We start from the raw sequence: 12,622 nt of genomic DNA on the forward strand, positions 1-12,622 counted from the left end.
AGATAATAATGATGATGTAAACTTTGGCAGGAAATTAAAATCACACGAATATTTGATGTATATATTTGTTATTTACATTATAATGTGATCAACATGCTCATTTCGACACCTCCTACGTAAAGTATCGTATGTCGAAATTGCCAAGTTTACAGGGAAGCATTTTAAAGTTCTGAATTCACTGAAACGAGCATAACACGACAAAGCTAATCTAATAGATCATCTAACCGATATGTAGGATTTTACAATACTCTGTGTGAGTAACCGTTTGCCGAATAAAACTGAAAAATGCTGAAGTCACCTGTTATGTTCCTTTCAGTGGATTCATAACTTTAAAACGCTTCCCTGTAAACTTGGCAATTTCGACATACGATACTTTGCTTAGGAGGGGTCGATTTGTTTTTTTTTTAAAGAAATTATTCAAATTTAGTAGTGAAGTTGACAAGGAGAATGCAAAACGCAGGTACGTTTTGTATTCTCCAACTAAAATGTGACCCGGCGTCACAAGACAGAAACTCAAAAATTTCAAAACAAAAAGCAGGTAACAACACTGTCAAAAGTTTAACAGATAATGTACTAATTTAAAACTATTTTATTAGAAAATATTTTATTAGTTGAAAACTAGTGCCTTAAACTGCAACACTGGGTAGGAAATTCTAAAATCATCTCTATGCTACTTACGAGAAGAACGGTAAGTGTCAAGTGTAATGTGCTCTTAACTTTATCTACAAAGCGCCATTCTCAATGGAGAACATGTTCGGACAAAAATATCAGATGTCGGCTAACATCCATTTACGTCGAACATGTTGGCCAATAAATCTCACGTGTTTATCAATGAATAGTGCTTGCTTGCTTGCGTGTTACGTTCAGATTCTACTTTTAAGGCATCTGAAAATTTCGTCGTCATCCGAAAAACTTTACTTGAGTCTCAAGAAGTAGCGGCACAAATCACATTTAAACATATCAAAAATAAAAGACTTGAACGATTCTACGGCCACCAGATCTAAATTTATATTATCCAATGGAATATTATATATTTAAATAAGTAAATAGTAAATAATAATAAAAATTTGAAGAAAAATATTTATAAAATTAATTAGTTCTCTTAGAAAGTAAATGCGGTCTCATTCGTGAGCCATGATGTCTTGAGTGTCGTGTAAAGTTTTTCAGGTTATGGCAAAATTTGTTTCCTTCTTGAGTCTGTAGAATGTGCGATATTCGATTATCGTCTGGGCCTGATCCGCTGGTATATGTCAGGTACCTCGTCGGTTTCTATAACAGTAAAAAAAATTGTTGACTACCGTAAATAATTAAAATTTTAAAACATTTCGACTCATCCGAGGAACAGAGTCCGATGTGATTATACTAGGAAAAGAGGACAAATACATACAAAATAAGGCGTAGCTATAGGTGTATGAGAATTTTATATATTATTTCGTTTGGGAAATATAAAATCGATCAACCGTCGATCTAATATTCACGGCTAAGAACAGCGAACGAAATGTACAATGTCCTGAGAATAAGCAATCTTGCACATAGGTCTTTGTTCAACGGATGAGTTGATTTGTTTGATTCTTTTAAAGGAATTCTGCGGAATGCATGAATGATAATCAAATTCTGTCGAATAAAGTAGGTAATATCTTAAAACAAAGACTGTGGTTACTCGTTATTTTGCGAATTAGACATTGGGCAAATTCAACAATTTGCAATTGGTGTTTTGTATAAAGGACGAAAGCGCCATTTCGAAAATTTGTCAGGGTCATGTTTTTTGTGGTCGAATCTTCGGGGTTCCACGGTACCCATAACATCCGGCATTGCGTGAAACGCCAACGCAATGTGACCGAAGAATTGCAGAATGCGGAGCAAACAGTAATACTCGATCAAATCAAAATTAAATTAAACTAAAATCAAATTAAATTTTAAGAATATCCTACCGCAATTACGTTAGAAAAAATGTAGCAGAAAAATAACTCATTGTTTTATTTAAGAGTTGTTAAACGATAAGACGATGTACGGTAAAACTCAAAAAGGTTTATCGCTTTAGTTCTTAAGCTAATTTGTAATCTGTATAATAAAAAAAACCAAAAGACAATATCAAGTATGAAGCTTCATTCGCATCATGCGTTTTTTAATTTGGTCGAATTTTACTTATTTGACAGTAATTGTTTTGGACCGATGTCGGACGGAGAACGACAGTAGACCCCCAGCTGTCGTCGGTATGCGTACGGACGCGAAATTCGGAAGAAAGCAGGGGGGGGGGCTACTCTCGATCTCCGTCCGAAACAATTACTGTCAAATAAGTAATATTCGACAAAATTAAAAGACAAGTATCCAGTATGAAGCTTCATTCGCATTACGCGTCTTTTCATTTGGTCAAGTATTGCTTATGTGGCAGTAATTGTTTCGGACGGATGTCGGACGGAGATCGAGAGTAGACCCCCTGATTCGTTGCCGACCTGTATCGAGCCCCGTTCGCACGAATAACCTATGGTACGAACCGATACGAAACGCAGAACGCGAAATAAATTTCGCTCTAACGTTCACGGACATAAAGCTTATTCTGACCGGCTTAATGCGATGCTACGGCAATAAGTGTGGTGACTCCCTTAATTAAAACCAAAATTTAATTTTTAAAACAGGACCCAATAAATTTAAAAGTCTTTAAAATCTAAAACATTAATGAAAAAGAAGGATCATGACATCCCGTGTATTTTGTGACGCAGTGTTTTTGACGCCCTGCATTAAGGAGACCTACCAATACTTGTGATTCATTATCAAAGCATCAAAAAAGCTAATTGAGTACAGCCTGTAGAAGCTGGGGTTATAAAGTTGATATAGGTTATGTTTATAACATTGTCCTGTATTTCGCTTCAGATGTTTGTTCGGAATAGTAAAAAACAACAAGTTTTCAGTTTGTTCCCAAAAATAATAAAGAACCTTGCCGAATATTAGCAAATCTGCCAAACTCTGCCACATTTAATATAACTTATCACGTTCTGCAGCAATAAAAATGAATAAAAATTAAATTTGCTCTAATGGCAGAAATCTGCCACAAATGGTCACACTGTTCTCAATATCAATGTGACATTGATATTGGCAAGAAGTCTCTTGTCAAAACGTTCCTTTGCAACTTTCATTATCTCCCATTTAAATATTGTCTAAATATTTTTGTCAGATTGTGTTTTATTTTTTGCTTTATGTCAATACTGTTTAATTGATTATTTCATAGCTTTAATGTTTTATGTGTGTACTATAAAATAACCAATACTTCACGTACATGATTGAATGTTTACCACATTCAATCATGCTTAAAATGAAACTTAAGTACAAAGTAGTTACTTTATGGTCAAACTGAATTAATTGCCTTGTGTTTTTGCATCTATTTTATAATACAATGTTTTACAATTTCTTTATTCCCGACTTCTAAAAATATACAAAAATATATTGATAACTAGGCATAAACTAAATCGCAAAATTATACACAGACAACAGAGTCCATGAGCGGCTCTTCGTCGTCATTGGGGCAGCTTTCGCCATCCTTCTTTTCGAAATGGCGTTTTCGCCCTTTCTACTAGACATCGACGACATACTGATGACCTAAGCCGGTATTGCAAACTGAGATGAACAAAGTGTAGTGTACCTTGCCCCGCCCACTGCGTCTCTCCGCAGCTCTGGCATGCGCAGGCGACGGGCGACGCCACGTTGTGCGCCAGCGAAGTGCCGTCCTGGCAGATCAGCGTCACCGTGATCGGCTCGTAGCGGGAAACTTGGCAGCACTTGCAGTTCGAGTCGTGGCTACCCGTCTCTGCGTATAAATACATGACTTTAAAGGAGAGGTTACACCGCGAAAGAAGCTACGCTAGCTAGCTCACGTAACCGTAGCCGGGGCATCTAACTAAATTAACTCAACGATACCTATAAGTATGTGTATGTATACATGTAAATTTATAAGTATAATGTGTTCTATAATAATTTCTTTAACATTTTGTATTACAGTTCACCAGGCCGTCGCCCCCTCTGAGTAGTCTTAAATAAAGTCAAGGAGATTGATTGCCTAGAAAAATAAACCATAATTAAATAAATTGAGTACTCACTGTTGTTGTAACGAGTGCCCGAATCGCAGGTGCCCACGCACTCCTTCAAGAGCGGCAGCGGCTGCCGATTGACGCACAGCCCGCGTGACCCCATCGACACCCGCACCAGGCCAACCGAGTCCACGTCGGGCAGCGGCTGCGGCGTGCACGACGGCAATACTGAAGCATACGATGCGGCTTTGAATAATGCTACGAACGTACTCGTACCAAATTCACAACGGCAATTTCTGATCTAAGTCCAGATTCACCCGGGGCAGCTCACCCCAGCCTTTTAAGAACCGGATGAAGTCCGCAGAATACGTGAGCTTACCGATGTTAGTACTGCTAGACTAGTTTACTTTAGTTACTTCCATAGTATAATGTCCTACGGGATTCTCATGTGGGGTAAAGCGGCAGATATTCAAACCATATTTGTATTGCAAAAACGAGCGATTCGTTCTGTGTAGGCTCTCGGGTTTCTCTTAGAGAAAAGTTTAAGGAGACTGGTATCATGACTGTGGTATCACAGTACATTTACTCAAATATTTTACATGCCCGTAAAAATATACATAATTTCAATAAGAAAGAAGATATCCATAATATTAACCTTAGAGCTAAGTCCAAACTCATGGTACAACGATTTCGTTTAACAAAGGTAAACAACTCTTTTATGGGGAACTGTACACGTTTTTACAATAAGATTCCGGAGCATATATGTATATTAAGACAATCATTTCGTAAGTTTAAAAACTACATTAAAAATATTTTGATTGAAAAGTCATATTACAAAATTGAAGAGTATGTTTTAGATAAAGAAGTATGGAAAGACGACATGGCTCCAGAATTCACACAAATTTGATTCAAAGTGTATACCGTAGCATTTAAGTTTATTTGAAAAGAGCAATCCCTAGAGTTTCTTCTCAGGTAAGTCGTGGTAGTGAACGAGCAGTAGCTTAAATGTGACGTTTTTAAGTGTAAATGTATTTTACCTGTGGAATAAATGATTCTATGAGTTTGAGTAGGTCCCTGTGCGGGCTTGCTTGTACAGGTCATAGTGCCCTTCCCGCATAAATAAGAGCTTGATAGGGAGGGTCACTATAAACAAAACTTATGCAAAAACGATATGGGAACTGATCTAAGTCCAGAGAAGTATTACCTTACCTATTTCAGCAGTAAAGTGAGTACTACTGCGTTCTGAAGGAGATGCTGGTGAAACTAGTAGGCATATGGGACTTGTTATCTTTATGTCTGAAGGTGAACGGCGCAGTGGCTGTGACCCTAAAATCTTTGCGGTTTAAGGCTATGATAGTCGCGACGCGCTCGATAAAATTGAAATAAATTAGATCTGATTGAGACAGCCAATAGCGCGCGCTTATTTCATTTTTATCGCGCGCGTCGCGACTATCATGCGTAGTCACACTACGGGGGTTGGTCTTACCACTTTTATCACATATCTATTTCTGTTATTTCTTTACCAAGAAGGGCGCTCGTGGAAGTACAGGGACATGGGACAAATGGAAAAAATTACATTCAAAATAAGTTTCATCATATTTTGGGTTTCAATTCATCAAGTGTAGATTAGTAACGTTAGTTTTTTTAGGCTATTTTTATGTTGTTATTGTTAATTCTTGTTGCTTTTTTTTTCTTGAATTGCTGTAACGCCATGGTGGATACTGTTTTATTGCACTTTTCAATAGTCAATATTCTGGTAGATAATGACAATAGATTATGGAATGTTTTTTTAACAGTGACAGTATGGGGAAATCCGAAACCTAAAATAAGGAAACTGTTTTAGGAACCATTAAATAGAAAACAATTTTGACATTTTGAGTTCTTAGGTTTTCGCGATTGTTACACATAGGAAATGCAACTATTTTTCCGGATTTAAATCGCGTATATTCATTATTCAAACAAACTGACGTTTCGGGCCCTTTACAGGTCCCATGATCACGGTTGACTTTTGACATTATCAATTTTTGGTCAAGCGTGAGTTGTTCATAAAAATTGATTAATATTTTTTTAATGCTGATCGATTCAGTTTCATGTAAGGATCATTTCATTGTACGGGAAGAAAAAATCGGGACGCAAGAAGACTATTTTTTTAAAGCTGATAGACTTAGTTTTTTATAAGGATGATTTCATTGTATCGGGAGAAAAGAATCCGGACAACAGAAGTTGGTCAAATTGAATAAGATGTTAACCAATTTGTATGAAAAAAATTTGCTGGTGAAATCACAAGCACATAGGACTTGTCAAATTAATGTAGTAGCGGTGACCAACAAATATTAGCGATTTATAACTTTGCGTGTCACTACAAGTGTTACGGATTGATGTGTCTATCACAAGACACAATTTGTTATAGGAAGAGCTGAATTTACGCGATTGAACGCCGCCAGGTGTGGTGTTACGCTAAAAGATACTTTATGGACAAATAGGCAGTCAAGAACCTACCCGTTAGCGAGCTGCTGTTCCTCTTGCACACTTGACAACAAGTCTCATTGACGAGATTCTTGATGTCGCAGTCAGACACGTCAGGGCAAATGGGTCGAGATGTCGTCGTGGACACGTCGTCGCCGTAGCGCTCGCACGCGTACGTCGTGCACGTGTCCGGAGATTGCCAAGTGTCGCCTGAAAATATGTGAATGTGATAACATAAGAATAACTATTGATGAACAAACGTACGCGAAATGAGATCTAAATACCCTATAGGCGTTTTTTTAAATATTTTATTCAGTGTTAGTTTTATTGTTAAATGACAATTTTCAAAAAAAAAGAAAAACTAAGTTACTACCACTGTTAGTTGAAAGGGCGCTTGTGACAGAAAGTCAAAACCGAAGAAATAATGTATAAAATAAATTAAATAATATCTGCTGTTTCCAAACGAAAAAAACATAGATTCTTTAAGCAAACGCAGTAAGACGAAACTTTAAAAAATATGAAATTAAAATATTTTAATACTTACGCTTCATTATTCAATTATTACCCTTTTCCATTTTCGACTTTGTAAAAAATGTTTGTAAAATATTTAATACTAAGATGGGTGCAAGTAACCACTTATGCCTTTTCAACTTCGCATAATTACTATAATTGTTAAAGTTAGTGTAATAATAAGATGAAAATTTTACAAGTGACTCAATTTTACAAGTGTCAATTTTACTAGTGTTCCGCCAATCGTGCTGGTGTGTGTAGTTTACTTAGTACTGAGTGTTTACCGATTTGCTTGAGTTCGTCGCCCACAATGCACGCGTACTTCTTGCAATCGCCGCAACAGCGGCCGGGCTCAGGTGGTTGCGCCTTCCAGCCGCGAGGGCACTCGTGCGAACACTTCTCCACCGATTCCTTATGGGTGAGGACATTGTCCGCGTCGCGGGCGCACGTCATGTTCTTGCACGGGTCGCTCGTCGGCCACGTTTGACCCTCCTGTTACACGTTCAAAGGGTTGACAAAAATGTATTTGATTCAAATAAAATTTCGATTTAGAAATAACTTCCTCTGTGGTCTGCCACACAAGGGTTAGCGATGGAACGAGTAGTATTTTTTTTAGATTGCTGACTTGAGTGGTCTCGACTCTGTATCTGACATAGCAGACGCGAGTCATATGAACTCGAACCGACGATTCACCGAGTTGGGCACGATCGGTCGTATATGTCATTTAATTTGTTTGAAAATATTCTGCCATATCATTACTGTGACAACTGCGCTCCGATTGGCCAGCCCGAATTCGAAACAATTGACCGGTGTCTTCAATGGGTGTCGTCAACTGTTTCACTTCAAGTCGACCAGTTAACTTGAGTTTTGCTATAATGGACGAAAATTGCAAAATTACATGTTTAATATTTAATTACCGATGAAATGTGATTCCGTTTGTTTTCTAATTAGATGTTTTGCTGTTTTTCCTATATCACCGAATAGAACAGCACGGCATTGTTAGAGATATTATCTATATTACAATAAATACAGAATATTTTTTGGAATATATAAAAGACGTACACACAGGTCAGTAGTTGGCCAGTCTATATTTCAGTGCAAACGAGATTTGATATTTATAAGAGCTGTATCGCTAATGTATTACCAGGAATATATGGTAATATATAATATATAATATTAAATTTTTCATTAATTCAGTAACTAGAATAATATTGAAGACTTATTTATAAAGCATGTTGAAAGCACTTAAAATGTTATATTTTGGACAGATGCCTTTAAATAAGGTAACCAAAATATTTGAAATTGCGTGTCCAAGTCTATCATTATCTAGGTAATAATTAAATATTCACTACGTAATATTTATCGGCAATACAAATTGAAAATTGGAGTACCCTTGTCTACTAGCTCACGAAGTTATGGCGTCTCATCATATTGATATAATAAATCTGTATTATATATTACTCTGCACTAAAGAAAACAATAACTGAACGAGTCGCAGACATAAGTTATTTTTCCTTACTTCGTTTCAGTTTTTAGAAGTTTAGATGATTATAAACAATCGTACACAGCACAATTCACGACCATTATAAATAGTAACTTAAAATGATGTTATATATTAACGTACAAGTTTCGTAATGAATAAATGAAAACTATATTCAAATACCAAAGTCGTTCTAGCGCTAAAACGGCCGACAGCCTTGTCGTCGTTCAGTCAATGTGCGGGGCGTAGTGCGGTATCTAAAGCTAGGGAGGGGCGGAGAGTGTCCGTTCCAGTTACTTTTTTGTTCTCTGCTCCCGTCAAAGCTCAATGCAAAACAAAGCAGTTTCGGATTGACGATATATTAAATCAACATTTTTATTTTCGTTTTATTAAAACTTTTTAATCAGCTACCCCTTGCAATACTAGTTCTAAATCTAAAAATTTATAGATGCTACTCGCATTTGATTATATTATCTTCGATAATGAATTGGGATTTGACCTCACTATTGTAATCTGTCAAAACGGCCATCATCATCAGCGTGCCGGTACTGTAGTAACTATTAAGAGGGAGCAGAGGGAAAATTCGTAATCTTCGATTTGATTTTAGAGGGGTATATCCACTTTAAAGTTAAAAGTAAAATATTGTATGAGTAACTACACGATATATTCAAGCATAGACACTAATCAGAAACATAAAACAATAAAGTTTCCTCGATAGATAAAAATCACGAAATGACCTCTAATTTTCACATTTTATCGATTCATCCTCGAAATGCTACAGGTTATTAGGACAAAAATTAGATAATTAATTATATTTATGCATGATCGAGAACTGTCACTAGGGATTTTTTTAAATACCTTTACTTTTAGAGTTATTCCGCTAAAACGAATTTGGTACTTTTAATGCGCAAAATTCAACATCTTCTGTCGCATGTCACGTGAACTTCAGGCATATATTTGTTTCACAAATTTGGGCGGAGCCAATGTTAAAACTTTTTTGGCATGCTCCCTCTTAAGAAATATGGGGTATGGTAGACTAGATTTTAATTGACTGTAACTAGCGTATAATACGTGATAAATAAAGTTACGACATCCTATTAACACTATTAACAAATTAGAGTTGTTTTTCATTTCAAATGTGTTGTGTGTGTCTATGTATATGTTGTGTTAATAGACCAGGAAATTGCAATGACTCGTTACCTGGTAGACTTTGTCACCGACACGACAAGCCACCACCTCGACCGACTTGCAGCATTTGCCAGGCACGGGTTCCTCCTTTAACTTGAACTGCTCCCTCATCGCATTTGACACTTCCGGACAGGTATCATTGGAGCTTTGCACTTGGAGCTAAACAATTGTAAATAAAAGTACATGTACAAATATAGAGATGTGACTGTAGACGCGAAAGAACTATATTCGCATAGATCCGAAAAGCTATACTATATTCTTAATGGTAGTAAAGAGGTAGTTCTAAAATTTGCAACACTTTGCTGGCCCAGACCAGGAAATTAAATATCCACTACAACTGCCCTAGACTAAAGAAAAACTGCTCAATAGCGTCAATGTCCATGAATGCGAGATTTAAAAAAAATGTCTATGGTATTATATTCTCGCGTTTTATTTATGGTACTTGAATACGCCTCGCCATATTATAATAAAAAATGTGGTAAATATATTACAGAGCTTTGGTGTTTTTTACATATCCTTAATTTGATCAATTGTAACAACAAGCTTTTTAAATGTTATTTTCATATGTACAATGTACGTTTGCTGGAAGACGATAGTTCGAATCCATCCGGATCGAAGGAATTTTTAATTAGTATTCGACCTTTGTATTAATAATTATATGCGTAATTTTTTTCCTTCATTCTTTAGTTTTATTATTCTTTGCATTGTTTGAGAAAAGAACTTGTATATAGCGTTCGGCATTTGTAACTCATACTCATGCGGTAACCTCTGACTTCCCGGTCTCATTACTAATGTACTAATACTTTTTACTTCATCTCTTCTTCATTGTTTCTTATTATTTCTTCGCTATGGTTGAGAAAAGCACTATATACCTTGGCGGGAACGGGAATTGCCTGACTCGTCTCTTCGATCTCGGTCGCTTTTGGCGACCTTGTGTGAACTCATACTCGTCCGGAATCCCTTACTTCCCGGTCTAATTTTTTTTACCTTTTGTATTATATATATTTTCTTGTATTACTTAGTTTTATTCTTTCTATATGTACCTTGATGGGAACGGGAATTCCCTGACTCGTATAATACAAGGTCTCTCTTGGCGACCTTGTTACTTATACTCGTCCGGAATCCTTACTTCCCAGCCTAATTCTTTTTACCTTTTGTATTATATATATTTTTTTGTATTACTTAGTTTTATTGTTTCTATATGTATCTTGATGGGAACGGGAATTGCCTGACTCGTATAATACAAGGTCTCTTTTAGCGACCTTGTAACTTATATTCGTCCGGAATCCTTACTTCCCGGCCTAATTATTTTTACCTTTTGTATTATACATATTTTCTTGTATTACTTAGTTTTATTGTTTCTATATGTACCTTGATGGGAACGGGAATTCCCTGACTCGTATAATACAAGGTCTCTTTTAGCGACCTTGTAACTCATACTCTTCCGGAATCCTTACTTCACGGCCTAATTCTTTTTACCTTTTGTATTATACATATTTTCTTGTATTACTTAGTTTAATGTTTCTATATGTACCTTGATGGGAATGGGAATTGCCTGACTCGTATAATACAAGGTCATACTCTGTAGTAATGTGCTGTTGAAGCTACTTTACAGTACTCACAGTGCCGTTGACGTCGACGCAGGAGTAGTGAGTGCAGAAATCAGCCGAGTGCCATCGCGTTCCGACGGGGTGTTCGATGCCTTCGCATACACATGCCACTGGGCGGCATTTGCCGCAGCACTTGCCGCTATTCGGTTCCGCCGGGGAGTACTGCCAGCCCTGAACAGTAGAAATACATTAAGGTTTATTAATGAAAGTCGTATAGTTCGAACAATTATATTTTGCAAAATAATAAGAAAAGCAATTTATACACTTTTAAACTTTTGCGTTGCATTATACCAGTAGGACGTAGTGTCGAGTGTGGTGACTACTTTATACAGCTTTTTGACATTCCCATCTGATGTACACAAATGAACTATGCATTTGTGGTTTTTATGCAAACGGCACATAGTAGTGCAACACATAACCTCCTAATGCCCTATTACGTAACATTATCCCTATGACCACTTAAACGCCCAGTGTAAGTTAGAAAGCAAATATCGCATTAAAATTTAGCGCTTTATATACAATGACAATAGGGTATTTAGAAAAATACGTTTTACATACCAGTGCATACGTACTGGGGTCTGAAACATGTAATCATATTTCGTAAAGTTAAATGTACATTGGATGTGTAGTGTTTTACAGTTTGCTAGGTCTTAGGAGGTTAATTAGCAATTCCGAGTTCTCTCTAATATCAGTGAAAATGAAAAGGAGAAAATAATTTGAACTCACCAAATCGCAATCGCTGTTGCAGGTTTGCACGGTGGTGACTCTCTCTAGCTTGTCTTTTTCAACGGACACGCACTGATAGGATTCGCATGGGTTGTCTGCTGACGTCCAGTTCTCGCTCGGCTAATGGCATGTAATAGTACATTAGGGCGGCAAATAAGGAATTACGAACGAGACTCTATTAGAAACCCGAAGTCGAAGACTGAGGGCTTTCGGATTCGAGGTTCGTAACTCCCATACCGCCCTTGAAACATACAATGTTTTTCATATTCATATTCATATATAGTCAGGTGTTACAATGTTTATTAACATTACGACTAGAGTGTAGTACATGAACCTGAAAAGGGCACTGTCAAATTCTATAGGTACTGCAAAAAATTATACAAAATAAAATTAAAACAATAATTGGTACAAATTTAGTATAAAATAAAAATGTCAAAAACTTAAATAGCATGTCAAAATAATTTATAAGCTAAAACACATTGTCAAAATTATTATAAATCAGCTCATTATCATAATTATATTCATTTTTAGTTTATGGTGTTGTAATTATTATTATTTAATATAAATAATCGGCTAAAAAATTTTCAATTGTGTAATAGGTTTTCCCCGTCAAATATATT

The 12,622-nt window shown here is 36.4% G+C and overlaps 1 protein-coding gene across 1 annotated transcript; it reads right to left on the minus strand.

The window, feature by feature from the left end:
* Positions 1-211: 211 nt before the first annotated feature.
* On the minus strand, positions 212-12,122 carry LOC113238509 (hemocytin-like; the record flags this gene model as incomplete). Its single annotated transcript, XM_026475334.1, has 8 exons — positions 212-1,269; positions 3,638-3,802; positions 4,092-4,250; positions 6,522-6,698; positions 7,283-7,490; positions 9,679-9,825; positions 11,289-11,447; positions 12,003-12,122. Coding segments are annotated over 8 exons (1,185 nt in total), but the record flags the coding sequence as incomplete, so codon positions are not given.
* Positions 12,123-12,622: the final 500 nt, after the last annotated feature.

Source organism: Hyposmocoma kahamanoa, unplaced genomic scaffold (assembly GCF_003589595.1).
Source record: "Hyposmocoma kahamanoa isolate Upper Pololo Valley unplaced genomic scaffold, ASM358959v1 96269, whole genome shotgun sequence".
In the NCBI taxonomy this organism is placed as follows: domain Eukaryota; kingdom Metazoa; phylum Arthropoda; class Insecta; order Lepidoptera; family Cosmopterigidae; genus Hyposmocoma; species Hyposmocoma kahamanoa.